Raw genomic sequence first — 23718 nt, forward strand, 5'->3', positions numbered from 1 at the left:
ACACGAAATAAAGTTTATATCATGTAAATTCCTGTGGTTCATTGATAAAAAAAAATTCAGTGTATACCATCTTTATCTCCATTTACTGCAGTCAAAAATCTCACTAAACTTTAACACACGACATGACCAATCTTTAAGGAATTAAATTTAGCTCCGCAAATTAACTTCAGGAAATTAAAATTTATACATATTAAAAATAATAGTTTTAATCTGTTTCAAAATCAAAAATCCTCCAACGCTGCATTCCACCTAGAAAATACAACCGACAACGTCGCCAACTTTTGTGTTTAGTGTGTTTGCAAGTGTCAGAAAAAAGCGGGGTTATGAACTTATGAAAGAAAACTGTTGACAGTTGTTTTGGTCGTAGTTCATTGTGTTTTTTAAATTCTTCAAAGCAGGTAATGAGCGCTCGTTTTAATTTAGCAGTTAAAAGATTCCTTGTTTTTCGAGCCATTTTTATTATTTGATATTTGTGACAAATCGAATGTCAAATTTTTGGCGGGAGGTTGGGTTTAAACTTATTCTAGGAATTTCTTTTTCCTCTCAACATAATTCAACAGGTAGTGGATTTTTGATTTTGAAACAGATTATATGTATAGTTTATTTAAGGAGTGAGTTCGTGTGTAAATTGGGCTTTCTTGACATGGCCACGAGTGCCAAAAAAAGCCCAATTTACATACGAACGAGTTGAATATAACGTTTTTTTTTTTGTTCGACTAGTCCCTTAAAGGCTCCAAATCACTTAAAATCTTAAAATTAGCTTGACGTTTCGTTTTGACAAGTTGTGACATTTATCAAAATCCGTTCTCACAGGAGAAAATTCTCAAATTTTGACAGTGTCGAAAAAAAAATCTATGGAACACGTCGGTGTTCACATTGTAGATAGCTGCATTTCAAATCACTACTTAATTGTACTAATATTTAGATACTTCGGTTTCGTTAAAAAAATTACGCCCAGCATAGTGACGCGCAGCCCAGCAGTAATTTTTTTAGCACACCTTTGTCAAAGGTCACTCCTCGTTGCTGTCGGTCTCGCCGCAAAAATGTGTTTCGTTATAATGCAATTTAGGAATGAAATTTTAATTCGACCAATAAATAAACAAATTTGTAGAGTAAAATCCTTTAACGAAGGATGCGTGGAGAAAATTAAATTATAATTATTCACAAAGCGAGATTTTCAATTGAAAAGCAATTAGCCCGGAAATTGATAACGAGACTCTTGTGTACAAGTGATAAACACTGATAAATCACAACTTACACTCCAAATGTGGCCACCCGAACAAGGTTTGTGGGCAGTGGTGACACGTGTCCATAATGTCCTAATAAATCGCCGCTGGGTAGAAAATGCTAACACAAAACCAGTAATAACGCTAAAAGTGTGAATAATTTCACATAATTTTGAGAAAATAAATTTGCAGTCAGTCAGTTGCAGGTGAAAGAAGAAAATGAAATAAATAATGATAAGAAGAACCTCCTTAACCTTAACCTTAAACATTTTTGCTTTAGTCAAAGCAAAAAGTTTTCGTGAAATCTCTGACGCTCGATAATCGTGCAATTTGAGATTTTGTATAAGATATCTTTGGATATTTTTTTCCATTTTACGGTACGAAATTATTCAAATCCAGTGATGCCTCTGAGATCTATCAGTTTACGGTGAAGTTCGTCGAAACGCAAGTGAATAAATTTCTCGGATGAGCGACTCTGATTTATGAACTGAACATGAACTTTCAAACAATTCGACCTTCCACACCGCCGTTAAAATTCCCTATTTGAGAAAAAACCCACCGTTCGATTAATAACATATTTCTGATGCAGCGACCGACTGTTGCCTTGTGTTTATACAGAATGCAATAACTGGATCGCTCGCTCTTGTTTCTCGAGTGCTCCGGAAATTTATGAAACTGAATTTTTTATGCAACAACCGGACGATGTAGTTATTAAAATGTTATTGCGTCTAAATCCAGGCTAATTCGGTTTAATTTTGGACTTGGCGTGGTGAACCGATGCGTTTTTTACGTCATTGTCAATTCGGGACCACTTTTCACTGAATTACGTTGTAATATTTAAAACTGTTGATTAAATTCCGTGCGTGGGAATGCCTCCGTGTGATTATTCAGTACATTTCGGTGAATCACAAATTAATGAAAACGATGGCTTTGTATGCGACGACAATGGCGCATTTCCATTGAATGTTAAAAATGGGCACCATGTACCATTTTCATTTTATATATTCACATTTCGTACAAAGGGACGCTTCAACAGAAAGGGGTTCTTATTATACACTTCCTTGCCACCTTTTTTTTGCATCGTCCTAAAGTGTACTTTTAGGACAAAATGAAAATTGATACCATTTATTAGGAAAAAAAATAAATAAGTGCGTTGTCGCCAATTAATTATTATCAAATTAATGAATGAGCAAAATCAAAAAGTTTCGGTATTTTACTTTTATGACTGGCTCGTTTTTATTAATAGTAGTGTTCTCAATGAACGTTGCAATTCTAGAAGACATTTTTCACGAAAAAAAAATACATAGTTTAAAATTTACGTCGACGCCTTTTTCGTAGTATATTCAACTATTTTTCATTAGTTTTCTGCTGAAGACGCTCGTGGGTACCTAATTATGCAACCCACACATCTCCATTTCTCCGAGTGTTTCCCAAGACGAACCATCTTCATTCCGACACATTCATTCCATTCCTTACTACACCTCGTCAATCCTCATAAATCATCGTTACCACGGCCTCGGTCACTTTAAAAGGGCGAAGTCGTCTCACGCCCAATTCTCGTTCGAGAAAAGAGCGTCCGGAATACGGATATGACTCAAAAATTGTCACACGTACGACCAATATATATACACCATAATCCTGTGATTAAGAAATTCTTGTAGGTTTTTTCCATCAATAGATTGCTTTTATTATCTGGCTACCTATAAAGGAAAAGTCACGAAAGCGTACAAAAAATCGCAATTCCAACAAATACGAAGCGATGGAAAACCTAAGCTTTTTATCGTCACCTTCTGATCGCATCGTATTTTTTAATGTCGATTTTTCGGTGGTGAGCTTTATGCCAGTGCAGAGGTTGCGTCAGATATTTTTTGAAGTGTTTGAAAATTTAACGAGGTTAAATTTTGGTGCAACCATAAAACCTTATTATGGAAAACTGCGGGAGGTCGTAGTGGAAGTTTACAAATTTTACTGATCATTAATTTTCCCAACTTTGAATGTACGCAGGAAGGACAGCCTGGCTGTACTGTAATCACTTTGCGCCATACGTTCTCCAGACAATGTATAAATTTGATCACAATATTAAATTAGATAAAGCAAAAGTTATTTTATTACATTTATTCAGTAAGCAACGAAACAAGAAGTATGATGGTCAGCAAACCGTACCAGCCAATAAAAATGTCATTTTCCAGTAACTGTAATAGTTATTTTTCTATTTTGCACCTATAACACAGTCAGTACGACACTCAAACGGGTTTCGAAACGGACGTCTTTTCGATACGCGTTTCAGGAACATTTACTTAAATTTTTAATGTTTACAGTGACTCACAGTGAGTTGTTGCTACGTGGTCACTGCACTTCGCGACACTTTAAATTCAAAACTTACAATTGTTCGTCTAGTTACCAGCGTTACCAACCCTTCTATTTGCCAAATATAATTTTCCTAGCATTATGTTTTGAACTTTTTTTAAATTTTAGGGGCAAAATAGAAAAAATATTGTATTATACTCGTTTTATAATCCATTTTGTCGCACTTGTTTTCTTTATAGCACTCGTCGCTGCGCTCCTCGTGCTCTAAAAAACGCGTGCGACAAAATGGTGTCTTATAAAACTCGTATAATAAATTACTATTACATAATTAGTGGGATAAAACCAATATTACAGGACTCGAGTGTGAAGATTGCAGATGACGAGGGCGTTAGCCCGAGTTCATCTGTAATCACACGAGTTTCCTGTAATATGCTTTAGCCCACGTGTTATCTACGGCTGCGAATTATTAATTTAAAAAATCAATTTTTGGCAAAAACGTCAAATTTGACATTTACAAAAATATATTTTGATAATTGTTAAATGTCAGTTTCAATCGTTTTAATTCAAAATCAAAGCAACAAGATTTAAACAATTTGCTCAATACCAGGACAACCAACTAATTCTGTTTGTAAACAACGCGTTGTTTTTAATTTTTCATAATTGAGAGCCGGGTCGTTTACGTCTTATCGCGGCTCTCAGAAGTGAAAGTAAAAGCTCCTCCGGGCGTGCCAGAGACATCAGTCCGGCTTACCGGTAGCCTTTATTTAGTTGAATGAACAGTTTTGGAATACATATATCAATTAGCACCCCTGAAACAAGTAAAAAAGGCAGAGATTAAGTGAAAACCGGGTGTAAAAGAGAAAAAATGCAGAGTACAAGAAAAGCAAGTGTGTAAAATGAGAAAGGACACGATCGATATATTGGTTTGCGGAAAGTTTCATTGAACAAAATGGGTAAAACAAGGAGTGCAGCTAGTTTGTTGACAATCGTTGTTTACTTTGAATCTCATTTCGCCATTCTCATTTTTCTGTTTTAACGCTCCGCCCCCATAATTTTCAATGAAGCAATTACGCCGAACCTTGTTTTCGTCGATTTCTTGCGCCACCTTCGACAAACGTGACAGAACCGTTTAACTCTCGAGAAATACACCTCGGCATCTGCGGTCGGAGCACCATTTCCCGCGTTAACGAACTTTTGCTAATTGAACCGTTCATTTCAGATGCGAGCGGCGGCGGCGGCGGCAGACAGGTGAACACGTTCGCCATGAACATGAATGCTAGCACCGAGGGCCAACTGCGTTCCAGACGGAAAGCCGCTAAGATGCTGGTGGCTGTCGTCGTGATGTTCGCTTTCTGCTATTTTCCCGTGCATTTGCTATCCATCTTAAGGTAAGGGGCTTTGCTGTGATGGGAATTGACAGGACCGTGGGCCAGATAAATGCCTCCCTTTCCGGTAAATGGTGACGGCAATGGAATTTGGAAAAGGTTCCGGTTGTGGAAACGTTTTTTACTAATCACAGAGCAAAGATAGAGTCGCAGAAATATTATAGTTTGTATGTAGCTACAATAGTTATTGAATTACTGGAAACTTTTTTAATTTTAATTAATATTAATAGTACATAATAATATTAATATTAACAATAATAGGAATGTAATAATATATACAGTGTGTCCCCGGATAGGTGAAACGACTCTTGTAAAAGATAAAAAAATTCGATTTAAATTTTTTAGATAACATAATTACATAACATTTTTGTTTTATAATACAAAAATTTCCGATAATATTGCGGAATCTGGAAAAGAGCCCCGAATGCTTGCTGCGTTTCCACGTTGAATGGCAAGGGAAATCCTCTCGAAAAGGAATTTTAATTTTTTGGGGTTCAGCCCTGCTTGGTTAAAGACTAACTTTTAACATAATTTTAGTTTTGAAAAGTCGAGTATGCCTTGGAAATTTTCAAAAAACCTATTTTTCTGTAAAGTGCATTTTATCTGATAGATACGACAAAAAGTTATTAACAAAAGTTGTTTAGAATCAACATCTAGGCCCCTACACAAAATTTCAAAATCATCGGCGAACTATGATTTTTCATTTTTTTTTCTATTTACTCTAAGGTTTTAATTTATCGGGTGTTCATTTAATATTCTGGTAGCATTACCTATGGAAATATTTTGTTTTTGTTAAGGCATGTCGTCGTTTGAACTTACGGTTAGTAAAATTAGAGTAGAACTGTCACATTTTGACATTTGCGTTCAGAGACGTTTATTTTTTGCTGGTGTTCACGTTAGAGCAGAAAACGTTTTTGATTGAAAGTTATTTTCGCAATGGTTTGAAACTTTGAAAGTGAATGATTCATGGATCTACTCCGTACAAAACTGCTTAGAGAGTTTATCGCCGAATTTCCCAATGTTATTGTTAACCGTAAAACCTTCGAAGACAACCTGAGCCGGTGTGTAAAGTTGTTTGGTGAAACTGGAGGCGTTTACCGAAGAAAAACCACAGGTCGGCCGCTAAAACGCACTGCTGCAGGTATTGAAACTGCAAGGGAAATAATGCCAAATGTGCCCCACACTTCAATACGTCAGTTATCGCAACACACTGAACCTTGTGTAGGAAAGTAGGAACGTGCCACAAATTGTTACGAAAAGATGTACAGTTGTATCCTTACTGTATGACAGTGGTAATTGAAGGTAATTTTTATGATTTCAAAATCAATTTTTTAAAATTAATTGCTGGTTTTAGGCAATATATAAATTGATTAATTTGTGCGTGAATTATAATTGTGTTAATTTTTATCATAATTCGTGTCATGCTGTTATTTTATAGTGAGGTTATGTCGTATTTTAACGCTGCGACATCCGTTTTTCAAAACAAAAGATTTCCATAGGTGATGCTACCAGAATATTAAATGAACACCCGATAATTTTATTTAATTACATATAACTTATTAGTGTTAAGCCAATAACTTGTAGTAATAATCTAAGTGTGATTTTTTTTTACTCATAATGAGAGAAGTGTTCAAAATAAATTTCTTATACCCGTTTGCACCGGTCACAGTCAAAAACGAGGATTAATTAACTGACACTTAAATCTAACTAGTACATAAGTTTTATTCACTTTGCACCGAAGTGATTCATGTGTCAGTTAAAATAAGCGTCGGTAACGTGGAGTAACGTAACAGCCCTTTCACAATGGCGTTAACGTTACGTCGATGTTAAAACGTTAATGTTAACGTTAGATCTAATTACATGTATTTCAGTACTTTTTATAAACTATTTCCGTTGGCTATTGTTAGAATGTAACGTTAAGAATCCAGAACATTTCTAGAACTAACGTTAACGCTAACAATCTCATGCAACATTAATTTTCATCATAACGTCATTGTGAACAGTCCGCAATGAAATACATGTAATTTTGAATTTCTAGATCTAACGTTAACATTAACGTTTTAACATCGACGTAACGTTAACGCCATTGTGTATGGACCTTAAGGCACTTCGATATGATTGGTTGTCAAATATATTTTCAAAATAACTATTGCTGTGAAATATTGTCATTTGAATGTCAGTGAATTTGTTTGTGGTGAATATTTTTGGTTTCTGAAGTACTGATCTGCAGGAAATGGTAAGTTAATTAAATTATTTGTGAAATTTGCTTTAAATGTTGTCTCACAGGACGGACAAGTAAAACGTGCGCGTTCTACAAATTTTTCCCCCGAAGAAAAAAATTTAATATTGAATTTAGTGCGACGATATTCGCACATTATAGAGAGCAAAAAAACCGATGCGCTTTCATGGCGAAATAAAGAGGCAACATGGACAAAAATTGCTACGGAATTCAATGCACAAAATTCAACGTTCAGAAGCAAAGAAACATTAAAAAGATTTTTCGAAAATAAAAAGAAAGAAACAAGGAAAAAGGCCGCCACAGAAAGACGGGAAATTACCAAAACCGGTGGTGGGACAGCAACTCCTGTAATTAAAGATGCTACTTTTGATCTCACAATGGCTATTTTAAATAAAAAAACAGTTTTTGGCGTTGAAAGAATTCCTGATGGAGATAAAATGGAAATCGTAGGAACTTCGATGTTAAATGACACAAAGCCAATTGTACCTAAGTATGCATAGTTATAAACTTAAAAAAATCATTATTTTTTAATACACAGGGAGAAAATATCGAGGATCCAGAACCAGCTGATGAAGTAATTAACATAAATACTGACCAAATTGATGAACCGACCACTAGCAATACATGGGAATGTTATACACCGGCAAATTTATCAAAACCCATTAACGAAACTTTATCAAGAAAGAAAAAAAAATGACTCAAAATGGTCAAGCAGGAGACGTCCATCTTTATGTCCAACTGGAAATGTGGCAAAGAAATATGAAGATTTGGCAGAAATAAAGGTTCATGTTTGTCAATTACAGTTGGAGTTGTTGCAAAAGAGTTGTCAACAGCAACAACAAAAAAATGACATGGAAATTGAAACAATGGATCGAAAGAATAAAAGAGAAGAGGAAGAATTTGAAAGAAAAAGACTTTGTGATTTGGAATTGTTTGAACTTAAAAAACAATCGTTAGAACTAGATATAAAATTGAAACAGGCACAGTTAAATGCTTTGAATTTATTATAAATTGTTAAAAAAAATAAAGTTATATGTTTGCAAAATAATTGTTGATAAATTCTCTTCTTAATTGAGCTCCTGCACCTACAGGTTCATTTGCAACATAATGAACGTTATGGATTTGACCATCTTCGATGAGCCGGTTTAATTCATGTTCATTCAGTTCTTCAGGTATTGGTGGTGGGCCAACATCGTCCATAGATAGAGCCAAATTATGAAGTACTGCTGTTGCAACAATTATGGTCATCGTGGTCTCAATTTTTAACCGACATCCATATGCTAAGACTGGGAACCTTCGTTTTAATACACCGAAACATCTTTCAATACAATTCCTAGTTCTTATATGAGATTCATTGTAATGTTGTTCGGGTGGAGTGACTGGATTTAAAAGAGGAGTAAATAAATAAGATTTATTAGGATATCCACCATCTCCTAAAACAATATTTTGACACTTTTTATTTTTCAATATTTATTTGTTGTTTGTTTCACCTAAAAGTAAACAGTTCCTAAAAGCGTGTGTTTCAAAATTGGCCAGTATTCTGCTGTTATTAAAAATTGTGGCGTCATGTACAGAACCGGGCCATCGTGAAACAACATTGGTAATCCTTAAAGCTGCAGTACATATCATTTGAGAATTTACCGAAAAGTAAGATTTTCGGTTCCTATATATTTCTGCATCATTACCTCCTAGTTATAACACATTTTTGATTTCATTTTCCATTATTCAAAAATGTGGTAGGTACCTTATCTGGGGATCGAATTTTTACGTGTGTACAATCGATTGCACCTGCAACACGCGGAAATGCAGCCACTTCAAAAAATTTGATTTGTTCCTGAACTATCTCTTCATTCGTTGTAGGAAAACTTATGTACATGTTATATAAATCAGCAATTGTGCGTGATACCCGAACAATTATTCTGGATACAGTGGATACATGCATGCCGCAATAATCGGCAATAGATTGGAGATGACCGCCAGTTGAGTAAAAACGAAGAGAAGTTAGTAATTGATTCATGGGAGAAACAGAATTATTACTGAAAAGATATAATTAATGAAAAATGTCACTTAAGTAAGTACCTTACATATCAGAAGGATACTCCAATCTTTCTTCAATTATCACTAACAAGTTTAAACAACACTGCTTTGAAATCCGAAATCTTCTTCGGAAATGTACATTATCATAACTATCGAAATAATTATTTCGCACGTACACTTGTCGCGGCAAGCCATTAATTACATCAAAAACTTCAATATCGTCATTGTTATAATCATCTAAATCTTCCATGACATTTAGGACCTCCATTTAATAAAAAAAAAATATTTAAACGTATTAGTGGGAATGATAATCCGTGCGAATTCCTGGGATTAAAATAACTGACAGATAGTTGAAATGTCACTGTCACTTACATGTCGGTGCAAGGTATTTTGAAATTCAACCTCCGCTTAACTTAATCTAAACCCTTAACTATGACTGGTGCAAACGGGCATTAGATTTTTTGTGAAATAAACATTAAAAAAATGAAAATTCACAGTTGGCCGATGATTTTGAAATTTGGTATAAGGGCCTAGATATTTATTCTAAACAACTTTTCTTAATAACTTTTTGTCGTATTTGTCACATAAAAGGCACTTTACTCTACAGGAAAGTAGGTTTTGTTGAAAATTTCCAAGGCATACTTGATTTTTAAAAATTAAAATTATGTTAGAAATTAGTCTTTAACCAAGCAGCGCTGAACCCCAGAAAATGAAAATTTAAATCGATAATTTTTTACTTTTACAAGAGTCGTTTCACCTATCCGGGGACATACTGTATTTTCAGTTAGATGTAAATAATGTCTCAATGATACAGCTATCAATCAGTAATACCAACTATAAAAGTTATCGGGCATAATAAGTAGTGTCAAAAATGAGTCATTAAATATCTTTTAATTGTACAGTTCGCGAGCAATAAATTTTGGTCGTCAATGTCACTCTTTGACGCAATGGAAAATGCTCCATTGTAAAACGGTCATAAACATCATAACCTATTATCATCCTGAATGACATTAATTGTCATGTTTTCCTCATTTTTTTGACACTTTGTTGACATGGGCATAATCAGGCAGGGAAAATTTTTTAATTTGTGACAATCTAACCAAATTTTGAAATGACATTGACGACCAAAATGTTCAAATAAAAGTTCTAAAAGATAAAATTTGGCAACTTTTTTGTACCTATTTATACTTTTCTTTAAGTTTAATAGGGACTGAGATATAGTCGACGAAAAATACAATTTAACCCAATTTTTATTCCAAAAAACGTCAAAATTTATTGTAAGTAAATTTTGCAAATGATCAAATCAAATATTTTGTGTAATAAACACCTATTAATAATTGAATTTATCAATATTATTAGTACTTGCTCTTCATTAGCGTCGACCACGGGCTAGAATGAGATGAATTTTGAATTTTTAAATTCGCATTTACACCTAGTGCAGATCGTCTTCAAATTTCTTGGTGGTTGACGACCCAAAGTATATGTATTTAGTAAAAACTAAATTTTGACAATGTCTTACTTAGGTGCTGCAATAGCTGTTTGTGCATTAAGTTAGGAAATGTAATTTTTTTCCGTATTAGGCGTGGGATTTTTGATCGAAGCGATAGCCGAGATGAAGATATGCCGTGTACAGAAAAAAATGGATTTCCTACGTATTGAAAACATAATTTTTTCTACTCGAGTTTGGAAAAATAAATTAAATTTGGATATTTTCAATTTTCTACAATTATTCTAAATAAAAAAATGGCGTCAAAATTGTTCTATTTTCATTGCTATAGTGAAACAATTTTGTTTATAAAAAAAAAGTAAAGTTTGTGAAGGCGTTTAATGTGTTCGCTCGAGTAAATTTACGTAAATTCTATTAAAATGTCTGCTATAGTGAATCGTTTGATATTGAAGAATATGCAAGACAGGCCGAATAGCTGAAAAGTAACAGCGCACGAATATTGAACAACGTTTTTCGTGTTAGTTTAAGGAAAGTCTTAAAAAAGCATCTATTGGTTGTAAATTTTAAGGTTATCTTTGACAGATTTCAAGTTACGAAACGATCAAAATTTTAGTGTTGAAATATTATTTTCCAACATTGATTATAAAAATGATACTTTCATCACTCAATTTAGTGAGGAAAATAGGCGTTTGTATCACTAGTAAGGAAAATGGAGAAAGTAAACAAACTAGTGAGGAAAATGTATTTAACAATCTACTACACTAACAATCTACTACCTACTTATTAATATAAAAATTTAAAACACTGTTATTTGCATTAATTGAAACTCCAGATCCGGAAAATTAAAAAAATAGGGGAGTAAAATAATTATAAAGAAATTTAAAATTGAGACTAATTTTCATAAAGCGATATTGGAGAAAATAGTACACACAATTCGTGATCAAAGTGCGATTTTTCAACTCGCAATACTATCTTCACTCGCTGACGCTTATATTGTAATATATTATTCCACTTTTCCTAACTCAAATTAGCATTCAAATATGTTAGTTCTCCAAACTCTAGTATTATAGAAAAAATGTTTTTTGTTCGACACTGTCAGAATTTGAGAATTTTCTCCTGTGTGAACGGATTTTAATAAATGTCACAACTTGTCAAAACGAAACGTCACCCTAATTTTAAAGATTTTCAGCGATTTGGAGCCTTTGGGGGGCTCGTCGAACAAAAAAACGTTGTATTCAATTCGTTCGTGTGTAAATTGGGCCTTTTTTGGCACTCGTGGGCCTTTAAAACTGGCCCACTCATGCCAAAAAACTCCCAATTTACATACAAACTCGTTAAATAAACTACTATTGCCGTGTTCAATGGGTACTTTCAATATACTATTTATAACTACCAAATGAAAATACTTACTAAAACTCATCCACCATTAATTGCTATTAAGTTGGAAAAAAAAATAATATGACGAAGATGTTGAGAATAGCAAGACACGGAATAAATTTATTGAAAAGAAGACATTAATAAGCGAATCAATTTCATACAGTTACTTGTAAAATTACTGCTAAAGTTGATTATCTGAAAGAATTTATGTCGTCGAAATAATTTCAATACTTGAAACTGAACTGAGTGACGGCCACTGTCGAATAAATGAAACATTTTTCATTTTGTGAAATGTTGAAAGAAGGAAACCTTAATCAATATTAAAGGACGTTACCGTGAGTCTGGAGGACGACACTAGTTTAATTAAAATCGAGGACAAAGCCGAAGACGGTTATAAAATTATTGTTTACAATATCCAAGAAAACAAACACATTCAATCCAAAGTAAATACATAAAGAAACAATTTATGTAGTGTTAGTTCTGTTTCTGACAAATAAGGCAGAATTACCGGATATGTAATAGTCGTTCGTCGTCGACGATAGAGAATGTCCGCCCCAAAACACTTCCCCAAAACACTTCCTATTATTTATTAGTTCAAACAAAACGAAAAATGGCAGCCGTGTCGTAAACATGAACAGTAAACGTCAATGTATTCAATTACTCGTAGGTCTATGAAATAAAGACCAGTAGTGCATTACTACTAAAATACTGAACGAGAACGCCGGAAAAATCCGAGCACTTTAAGACTGCTTTTATGATTCTATTTCACGTGTAAACTTTCTTTTCCGGAAATCGTCTTGGAAACAACATTTTCCTGCTTATTTACGCGCAGGAAAATTGAATTTTTTCGGACTAGTACTGTAAAGACTTTACAAGACGCAAAATATAGTTATTTTTTAAAAAAGAACAATTTTCACCACACACAAAATTGATGAAATTTTTTCGATGTTGTTTACTTTGTAACTATAGTTGCCAACAAAATTGACAAACTTCATTTTTGTGGAATTTGTAAAAAATGTTTCTAAAATTTGTAAATTTCGTCTTTTACGATTTCCGGAAAAATTTAATACAAAACACGTCAGTAAAATCTCTTACTTGACTCGGAGCTTTAAAATACTCGGCACAAAGTGCCTCGTATTTCAATTTAGCTCTAGTAATGTGAGATTTTCCTGACTTTTATGTAAATAACTATTAAATGTTCGGGTTCTGTATAAGTCAAAAAACCGAGATTAACCGTTCAGAAAGATTGTAGATTACGCATATTTGCAATATTAAGAGATCATTCGAAGATACCTTTTTTTGATACTAACGATAATTTGTTAAAAATATTCTGTGTCCCAAAAGCTATCTCTCAGATTTTCCATTATAATCCTACAAAGATATTCACTTTTGAAGTTGAAGAGAAAACCAATTATAGGGAGTTCAACAATTCTCTGTACGACGTACACGAGCAAGCATCAAAGATAAAAATGTTCCTATTTTCAAATGTAGATAGGTAGGTTTTGTGTTCCAAATTTTTTGTAGATTTAATTTCAGTTATACAGAAATAAATAAAATCGTTTTGTATTGAACGAAGTCAATAGCTTAACCTTAAGGTGAGTCGCACACCAAATGCAACATTTTGTCTCGGAACGAAACATTGGGTTGCAACGTACTGCAATAAAATAAAACTGAGTGTCGGCCACTGGTTGCAACATTGCTCCTTGTAGCATCTTTCACCAAAATGTTTTAATCCCGCGCAAAATTTTGCATTTGTTGTGCAGCTTGTTTATAATATGTATAGCATATCAAAATTAACTAAACATTAAAAAAGTGCTTGCAAAAAATCGATTTTCAACAACCAAATTCAAGAGTGAGTATCCTTGTAGGGTTACCTCGGTGGGCATTTGTACCTTGTACATTATTTTCACTGGATGTATTTCAATTCGAGATATTTACCATCATCAATTCTGAAATACCTGTACATTTGGTAACTTTCTAAAAGAGATTGAGATTTATCTATCCGTATAGATAAGTGATACATACTCGTATGTGTATTGAATTTAGTTGTCCAAAGATCAAGTAATAAAATGTCTTATTCCATTCAGAATTTATAACAATTGCAAATTCTGACAGAGAAATAGACAATAAATTTCCATTAAATTTGTCACAAGCAAATCTGTACGAAATAGTTTTTAAAATTTAGGTATATGTAAGCACATAAGTTGAATGAAGTTTTTGCACTAACTGATATAGCTGCAACTGCTTCCAAAAATGAAACATTTTCTTATCTTGATGTGACACCCTTTGTCTTCTGGCGCCCAATATACAAGCTGGTTTTGAAAGTGTGCAGATATTTTAACCTGTGATAAAAACCCACAAAACTTTTTTTGTTGGCATTTAATTCGAACGGAAGTCACTTTGACAACAACCTCCATCTTAACCTTAATTTAACCTGGGGAAAACTGATATGGTTTTGATCTATGGCGAAGCCCGTGGACATTCAGAGCTATCACGACAAATCTACGATGAAAGATATCCTCAAAGGTGCCAATGCACGAACGTTTGTAAACGTTGTGCAGCATCTTCGCGATTTCGGGCGTTTCGAAATGAATAAGCGTGATCTTGAATCTTGGCCCCAACGAGAAGATCGGATTTTAGTTGCAGAAGAAGAAATTCATCACTAAATCCAAGAGCGTCACTTCCCGCAATCATTTTCAATTAACGTATGGGTTGGGATTGTTGAAAATCGCCCCGTAGGTTCCTCTGTCTTGCCTCGCCGTTTAAACGGAGATCTTCAAATTTTAAACGAAATTTTACCTAAATTACTCGAGAAAATTCCTTCAGCAATTTGACGAGATAGTGCACCGCTCCATTACATTCAAAACGCCGCTCAGAAAATTCGTGAAAACAGAGGAGTTCAGCTTTCTTGAACATGTCGTCCTGAAGCTTGCATTGCAAGCGATGGCAGGTATTTTGAGCAACTTGTTTGACGTTTCATTTACTCTGAATTGCAGTCTTTTTAGTTTGTTGTTGAAGCCTTTGTTGTTTTCTGAATAAGTCGCTGTCACTATTTTATCATCATTTTACAAATTTTGTAAAAAATTTCATGATGAACATGGAAAAATTAAACGACAAAAATCATACAATCTCGAATGACATAAAACCCTTTTTTCTTTTTTTAGGTTGGTAGTACAATCGCGGCCATCCAAAAGTGAACGATAGCTTGCGAAAATTTCCGTATTTTTCGTTAGATTAAATCAGGCTGTATTCATTGGCGTTCGTGCAGCAGGCGTTACTATTTTAATAATAAAAAGTTGTATTAAATATTTTTTAATAAAAATGAGACTGAGAAGTAATTAATACATTATTAAAGTGAAAGTAAACTTTAGTAAAGAAACCTTTCCAACACCTATTCGCATTGGCCTCTCAAGCCTGTTTTCTTGCCAACCCCTCTTTATATTGAAGATGCAAGTCTTACTGCAATGTAATTCTCTCGCCACAGCAGCAAACGACCAATTTTCTTCTAGCTTTGCAATAGCCGTAGCTGTCTGCATCGGAGTGAGATGTGGCATTTAAAAAAATACTTTCAATAATTTTTTTATCGCTAGTGTCAAACTTTGGCATTTTATGACGCCTATGATTTAAAGTAAAAATCAAACTATAAAAAAAAACGTTCACTTTTGGATGGCCGCGATAGTACGTCAAAACTGCCCGCCAAATTTGAAATTTTTCAGCGATTCCTAAACAAACTCGCTCCTTTGATTCTCTTGTAAACTATTAACATTTATTTAGGGCAACTGGGTTATTTTGCCTTCTTTTAACACGTACTATTGGAAGCTTGGAATTTCGGGCAGCAATTTATGTCATTTAAAAAACCCAATATAGTCTAAGCTTTATTGTCATAAATGTCATAATAGTTAATTTTAACTGAACTTCAAAATAAACTGTCACAATTATGCACAATTATTTTACATTTTAGTTATTGCTTTCCAAAGTTTAATAAAAGACTGTTCAGTTTTCAAAAAATCACATCTAAGCACTTGCAGCTTTTCAGGATTGATGAATGCAATTTGCAAAATGACATGTGACAATAGTAGATATTAAAATGAGGTTATTAATACGTTTAGCACCTGAAGCCTATTTCACATAAGATGTCAAATTTCAAGTCTGCCCGAAATTCCGTGCTCCCAATATTGCGAGCATGGAATCTTGGACGATTTGTCATTCGATTGACATAAAAATGTTAAACTGACTTTAGATGTAACTAACCTCACTTTCGATTTTTATAATTTTTATCATACTGACATGCCAAAAAAACTTTCAAATGTCAACTAGTTTAAAACGTCAATCATAATGACAATACAGCGTGGCTTACATTGAAATTTTTTGAATTGACATAAATTTGACGTCTAAAATTCCGTGTCCGCAACTGTAGGTACTACCTCAGTACAACTTTTCAAATCGTATTGTATAAATTTAAACTTTTTCTAAGATAAACTACTGTTTGCTAGTGACTACATATAATGTAGCTCTTCAGTCGTACATATTACACACATTTTAGAAAGGTATTCAGTCTCTTATGAAACAGACTTTTATCTTTTAAGGTGATACATTTTTGGGTTTTTTCTGTTTTTGTGTTGTAAATTATTATATATTATATATTATACACAATTCTCTAAATTTCCCCTTTTGCGTCTTCGCATAAATAAAATGATAATCCTCCGAATTTGCGAGATAGGTTAATAATTCTCTCATAAAGCCTAATATGTACACCTGCAACAACATCACTGCACTATCCATTTACTCCATATTTCACTTAAAATGCTAAATTCGAAATATTAAGTAGAAAGGGGACCTTCGCTGCCGTCATAAATTTTCCTCCGGACTTATCTCTCTCGATAAAACAAAACGTCCTGCTATGCGGAACAGTTAGATCACTCTTCTGTACTTAAATCGACAGTACAAGTGCTCATCATTATTCAGAACAAGCGGTAGTTACCTCGATTTCTTCATTACGTCGGACTAACGATTCGCCCAGCTGACTCTAAAGTAAAGCGATTAAAAAAATGAACGCCACTTGTTTACACCTATACAGTCGTGTCGGCGTCTATTTACCCAAGCAACTTTGTATAAAACACGTTTAATCGGATAATGTTACTTACTCCAGCTCGCCTGGATCTGGTCGAATAAATTGCCTCCATCTCGACGGCAATATCTTAATGCATCCTTATTCCAGTCAATGTGTCAATGTATGATAACTCCTAGGATACGAAATACGTAAACATGTCCATAACAACCGGGGAATAATAACAGGGCGTAATAAGAATAACCGGGCGTAATGAATTCATAACGCCCTCATCAATTCATAATTGCAAAAATGCCAATTTTTATTTTTTTTTAAAGAACACGTATAGTGAAAAATAAAGTCTTGTATGCACCACGGCGTCACCGAATGATTTCGCCCATCGAACGATATCCATCTCTCGGGCTAAAGCCCTCGAACTGGATTCATCGTTCTCCGGGCGTAATCATCGTTGTAACGCCCTTGGTGCATAAATAGCTATTGTTGCACGAAATATAATATGTAGTTATTTTTATATTAAGTGCGTGAAGTGAATGTTTTTTGTGCATGAAAAGGTCTTTTACGCCGAGACGCAGGTCGAGGCGAAAAGTCTTTGAATGAAAATATCTCCATGCAGGAAATATAAACAATGTTTTTTCTATAATTGCTTTTAGAACTAAATTTTAAAATTCAAATTTTTGAAGGAAGTATGAACTGCGACCATGTTACTAGGTAACTAATAGAAAACAGTGTGTGAAGTGAAAAACAGAAAAACTTATGTGCGTGAAATCGCATTTCACACACTGTTATGTATGGTTTCTATAGTTTCAATCTTACAATAATGTAAAAATAGTAACGTGCGATCAATTAAAAAAAAATCGAGTTACCTGGATTGTGCTATTCTGACTCTTTGATGGTTCAAAACACCATTTTTGCCTACTCTGATTTTTTTTTATTTGATCCAATGGTATATTATGATACAAGTTTATAAGGAAACCTTTAAATCACGCGCGACGAGCACGACGCGTAGCGGAGTCCTTTTAACGTCTGAAGTGCTTTAAAGTCTTCCTTATAAACGTGTATCATACGCAATTTTTTTATTACACCTGCACTACAATTTGAAAATTATAACAAAAAAAATAAATTGTGTATAAATGTGTATTTATCATTGTTCAAAATGTAGGTGAATTTGTTGTTACCTAAGCAACCTTAAAGCTTTAGTGTTTTAAAGGCCCTTTTTCGCACGCATTTTAGTGTCAAAAACAGGGATTACGATTCAGGTACTATGGCGGCCAAAAAATTTTAGCCGTCACTTTCTGTCAGATGTTTAAAAAAAAAGAAATGTAATCCATACTTTATTGTCATTCTGGATTACCGTCTTGATTATCATTAGATTTTTTGGGTGGTAAATTTCAAAACTCGAAATTATTTTGTCATTTTCTACTACACAGAACGTTTACCTCAGGTTATCTATGTACGACTGCTCTAATTTTGTTCATTCATGTCGAATTTTTGGAATATCTGAGCTTTAAACAGTTTAAATTGATTGGCAGAATACCAATATGCATGTCAAAATGACAAGAATGGAACTTCCTAAAGATTTATTTACACTTTACGTGAATGTCAAGATAGTGACGGCTAAAATTTTTTGGCCGCCATAGTACCTATAATAAAAAAATATAACAGGTGTTTTTTTAAATTTGGCGTCGAAGTAGGCGTTGAACTGTCGATTGTGAATGCACTATACAGGTAACGGATCACGGATCAGCTGTTTAAATCTTACGCTTTTAGACGAGTTACGAAAACGCGGATAAATCAGCTACTCCAAATCATTTCCTTCGTCACACCGTCCTCAAAGTCTTTGGAAGACTTATCGTACACTGACTTGAACCTTTCAACACACTGTACGATTAGAATTTCCTTCATATTTTCCACCTTTTCAATAATAATTTTAAATTAAATTTATTGACAGCGTACCTACACGTAACCGTTTCTATGGAAAAATATTAAAATTCCGTAACTTTCATGGTACTTAACATAATAATTGAAATTGGCCAATTCATATGTAAACGGATACGGACTTATGTTATGTTAACGGATCTATAAATGAGTACGTTTGATTCAATAGGATTCAATTTTGATATGTTACGAGTATGCCATACGTACATGTTACGGAACTATAAATTGTGCTTTATAGTTCACGACAAAACGTGATATGATTGTTGACTTTTTAAGTGTCAAACTAATTGTCAAATATGTTTTGTGAAGACGAGGTTTTAGAAGCTGCTGCCTGGGCTGTACGATTAGAATTTCCTTCATATTTTCCACCTTTTCAATAATGTTTTTAAATTGGATTTGTTGACAGTGTACCTACACGTAACCGTTTCTATGGAAAAATATTAAAATTCCGTAACTTTCATGGTAAATTTTCTTTTTTTGTATTGCAATGACAGTGTTTTATTTTTTCTAATATTGAACATTCAAAGCGAGCGTTTTGAATTTGTCAAAAAATTTGACACTGTCAGATTATAATTGAAAAAAATACGATAAAGTAGCGATATCATGGAGGCCATAGGCAGTGTTGTAAAGAGAAAATGCCTCACTTTAGAAATAAAACAAAGTGTTCACCGGTGTTTTAAAAACATTTGGGAAGTAAATGATCCAAATTTGGGGAGGATGACAGTTTACCGAATGGTTGGGGAAATTTTTGCCGTAAGTTGATAAATCCACTTTTAATTTAAATTGATCTATTTAAAATGTTAGCTTCAATCTCCTACAGATATCTGAAGGAAAAGTACTGAGTAATTTCTGGATCGGGGGCACAGGCACAAAATGGAAACGACGCACGATGGAACAGTGAAGAAATATTTGCGCCGTTGTGCGCTTTTTTTAATTACAAGACCGCCGGCCTTCAGGCTTGACTTGAGAGGGTTTGCTCTTGAGCACTATTCATTTTGAATGTATCATGCTTCCACTCTGTGTCCTGCTCTGAAATCTTTTCGTTAAAATCTGTTCATGTTTATTAAGGTACACCTACTTGCTGGTTTCAATGTCGGTATTTAATATTAACCTGTAGATGCGGGACTCGATTAGAGATTTGTCAGAAATGACAATAATCATACATTATAACCTCTTCAAAATACACATAACCTGAATTATTATCTGTGACATTGCATTTACAGTAGAAAAAAGTTGTATCCTATTACACCACAAAAGTTACTAAAATTACTAGATTTAGTTGTGCATATTGAAAATGGATGGAGTTTATATAACATAATAATTGAAATTGGCCAATTCATATGTAAACGGATATAGTCGTTTTCAGTGACATCCGTGCTGTCACAATGACAGTATGTTGGCATTACTTGCTGTTTCAGTTTAGTAATTTTGAATGTCCTAACTTGGCAATTTAGCTTGGCGCGGCAAATTGACAAATTCAAATTATTTTTTATAATTTCAAACAAATCAAAGAAAATATGTAGTCTAATTTGAATTTCGAGTTGAAGACTGAGTTTTATTACATGTGTTGATGTTTCACGAAATAGCAATTTTCTTTTACCATAACCTCAATTTCTTGTTTCACATTTTTTTTAACTAGGATATGCTTATACTCTGAATCCTGGTTATGAATTTGTGTGTACAATCTGCACCAACATATTAAAAATGACACTGACAGCACGGATGTTGTTGAAAACGACTATACTGACTTATGTTATGTTAACGGATCTATAAATGAATACCTACATTTGATTCAATAGAAATCAATTTTGATATGTTATGCCATACGTACATGTTACGGAACTATAAATCGGCCTTAATTGCGATAGAAAAACATATAGATACATAACTTCAATAAATATCTAGTGTAAAAACCATTATACATCTGGTCCATAAATAAGATATTCTGGGGAATCTGGGGTGGTACAGTCCGGTCTTTTAAGAATTTCTGACATTGATAATTGTTTATTATTAAAACGATTTTACTGTGAGTACCAATTTTTTTAATCAATTATAAAAAAGGTAATTTTACGTACTCCTAAGCAGACAAACTTTTTAGACCGCACTTTTCTGACCCTGAACCTGAACGAAACCTACAAAACCGAGTAAACCGGCTGAAAACAAATGAAAATGTGACAATTAAATTTAACCAAAGTATGTTATTTTATTTTTTGCTTATTTGGTGCACAATAAGAAAATGAACGTTCATATGATCGATAGCAACAGCGTGATGGAGAAATGTGTAATACAACAGCGAAAATTATGAATAAACGTCTAATACGCCGCCGGACTTCGCAGCTGATAAACGTAATAAATGTCCTGTCACCATAAATTATGTAAATTAGTTATTGTATTGCAAATAGAAAATTTCTCGTTTTGTTGGCAAGCTGATAAAAAATACCATAAAAAAAAATATTAATACAGGGTTATTCACGTAAGATTATTTAAAAATTAAATCAACTTTCTAACTGCTAACTTGAAAGTTGTCAAGTTTATGTCAAAAATAATTGAAATAAATAATTTCACAGATATAGTGAAATTTTTTTAATAAACAATTGTCAATGTCAAAATTAAGTAAAAAACCACTCTGTACCACCCCAAACTGTGCACATATGGACCAGCTGTATAACAATTTGACACCAAATCATAGTTAAGGTTATGTTCATTTCAACATTTGCGTTAAATTTTATTGTTAACCTTAGATGCTTGTTTGTTTTTGTTCGAGGTCAATTAAAATTTTTACATTGAAGTAAAATTTGGGGGCACCCAGTATACCGCAATATTCTCGAATGTCCAGTAGAAACGCAGCTATCATCTAAAAAAAAAAAAGAAAAAGTTGATATCTTTAATAACAAACAAGTTATGGGGCTTTTTCACAACTCTGGGACACCTGTATGTACAGGCTGATTCAAAACGAAGGCACCAACTACTAGCAGTTGTACAGAACACAGTGAGAACATAAAAAAAATTGAAATTTTTTTTTCCCAGCTTCAATTAAAAGTTACAGCATGTTAAAGTTACAACAATTTAACCAAAAATGTTCTTGAAAAAAAATGTTTTTCTACAACCGTCAAAAAAACGCGACAATTATGCATCATTATCAAGTCGCAAAGTATATCATTTTTTGATAGATCGGAAATAGTTGTCAAAAAGTTTTCTTGGATGGTTTAATATTTTTCTTCACCGTAAAAACAGTGAAAATAGTTATTTTTGTATTAAGTGCGCAAAATGATTATTTTTTGTTGGCGCATGAGAATGAGTTTTTGGTCGAGACCGTCAGGTCGAGACTTCAAACTCATTCGAATGCGCCAACAAAACAATCATCTTGTGCACGAAATACAAACACTATTTTTTCTACAACCGCTTTTTAAACTTTTGCTAATAAAATTGACACTTACTACAAAACGATCAGACATTCAAGTTGCCCGCTTGCGCTGGTTACTTGGTTACGAATTTTTGTAAAATTTTCCTTGGGTGTTTTAATATTTTTTTTGTAATTTGCCTCCATTTTGATTCTCTAATAGACATATTAACGAACGCGACGTCATCATCTGGGATGTCCTTATAGCCATTATTTCACGGAACATTTTACAAAATTTTTTAGGTTGGCATAGCTTGATCCGTCATGCGTGTCAGTTTAAATTACAAAATGTGCAAAGAATTATTTATCAGGATTTATCAGGCAACAAATTCGCGTACGTATTTTTGGCAATTTCATGTATTTCAGCGGGCGTACATGAAAGATTATCTTCCATATTCGTGTTTTGTGACAGAATTTGGATAAAACAAAAGGCGACTTTGAAGACTTGATCAAATTTTCACTTTTAAAATTAAGACATTACCAACCGCCACAAAAATCCCTAAATCGAGGAAAGTAAACATTTTTGTTTAAAAACCTCTTAAAAAGGGCAAATTACAAAAAATAGTATAAAAAACTCGTTCCATAAGACCTTGAAGCACTCATTCTTTAAAATAACTCGTGGCTACGCCACTCGTTTTTTAATCTTGATTCGTGCTTCAAGACTGGTCTTATGAAACTTGTCTTTTAATATACTATTTTCACCGTAAAAACAGTGAAAAAAAATATTAAAACATCCAAAGAATCTTTTTGACAACTATTTTTGATCTATCAAACTATACTTGCACGTATAGTCAACAAAAAAAAATCAAAATTTGGAAAAATAAGAAAAAACAAAAAAGCATCAGGAGAACATTTGTATTATTTTTTCCACGTTCATGTCACTCTACTTTATACGATTACAAGTAGTTGGTGAGGTCGTTTTAATACACCTAGTATACAGTGTGTTATTGAAATGCGTTAAGAAAATTTAAACCGTGATAGAACTCATCAAAACAAATTTTCATTCTCCCCCCAACGAAAGTGTAACTTTCTAATTTAATAAGGCGATTGAAAGCGAAAGTAAAACACGCTAGGGGATCGGTTGCTAGCTATGAAAAATTTTCGTGCCCTGGACGACAAAAAAGGAAAAATGTCAAAAACATCATTCGTTGCACACCATTTAATGAAATGTTCATAAGCTTCATTGTACCTACCGGTCTTTGGAATTGTCCGGCAACACACTTCTGCACGCAATATATGCAGCTTCTTCAATGAAATGCATTTTAAACTAAATTATGACCAAGTATTCAACGACAAC

The 23718-nt window shown here is 33.6% G+C and overlaps 1 protein-coding gene and 1 long non-coding RNA gene across 6 annotated transcripts in view; one reads left to right on the forward strand and one right to left on the reverse strand.

Moving 5' to 3' along the window:
- Positions 1-23718, forward strand: part of LOC138122939 (orexin/Hypocretin receptor type 1-like) — a 194587-nt gene that overhangs the window by 149958 nt on the left and 20911 nt on the right. For all 5 annotated transcript variants that reach the window (XR_011156659.1, XR_011156660.1, XM_069037384.1 and 2 more), the window contains exon 5: positions 4753-4921. Coding sequence is in view for 3 of the 5 variants with exons in the window: in XM_069037384.1 (XP_068893485.1) it covers positions 4753-4921 (169 nt within the window). In the remaining 2 variants the exon portion in view is untranslated. The remainder of the gene's footprint in view (positions 1-4752; positions 4922-23718) is intronic.
- On the reverse strand, positions 7426-9633 carry LOC138122942 (uncharacterized). The gene is made up of 3 exons (XR_011156661.1): positions 9242-9633; positions 8648-9193; positions 7426-8590 (listed from the first exon to the last, which is right to left on the reverse strand). It is a non-coding gene; the product is annotated as an uncharacterized lncRNA (long non-coding RNA).

The sequence above is a fragment of the Tenebrio molitor genome, chromosome 2 (assembly GCF_963966145.1).
Source record: "Tenebrio molitor chromosome 2, icTenMoli1.1, whole genome shotgun sequence".
In the NCBI taxonomy this organism is placed as follows: domain Eukaryota; kingdom Metazoa; phylum Arthropoda; class Insecta; order Coleoptera; family Tenebrionidae; genus Tenebrio; species Tenebrio molitor.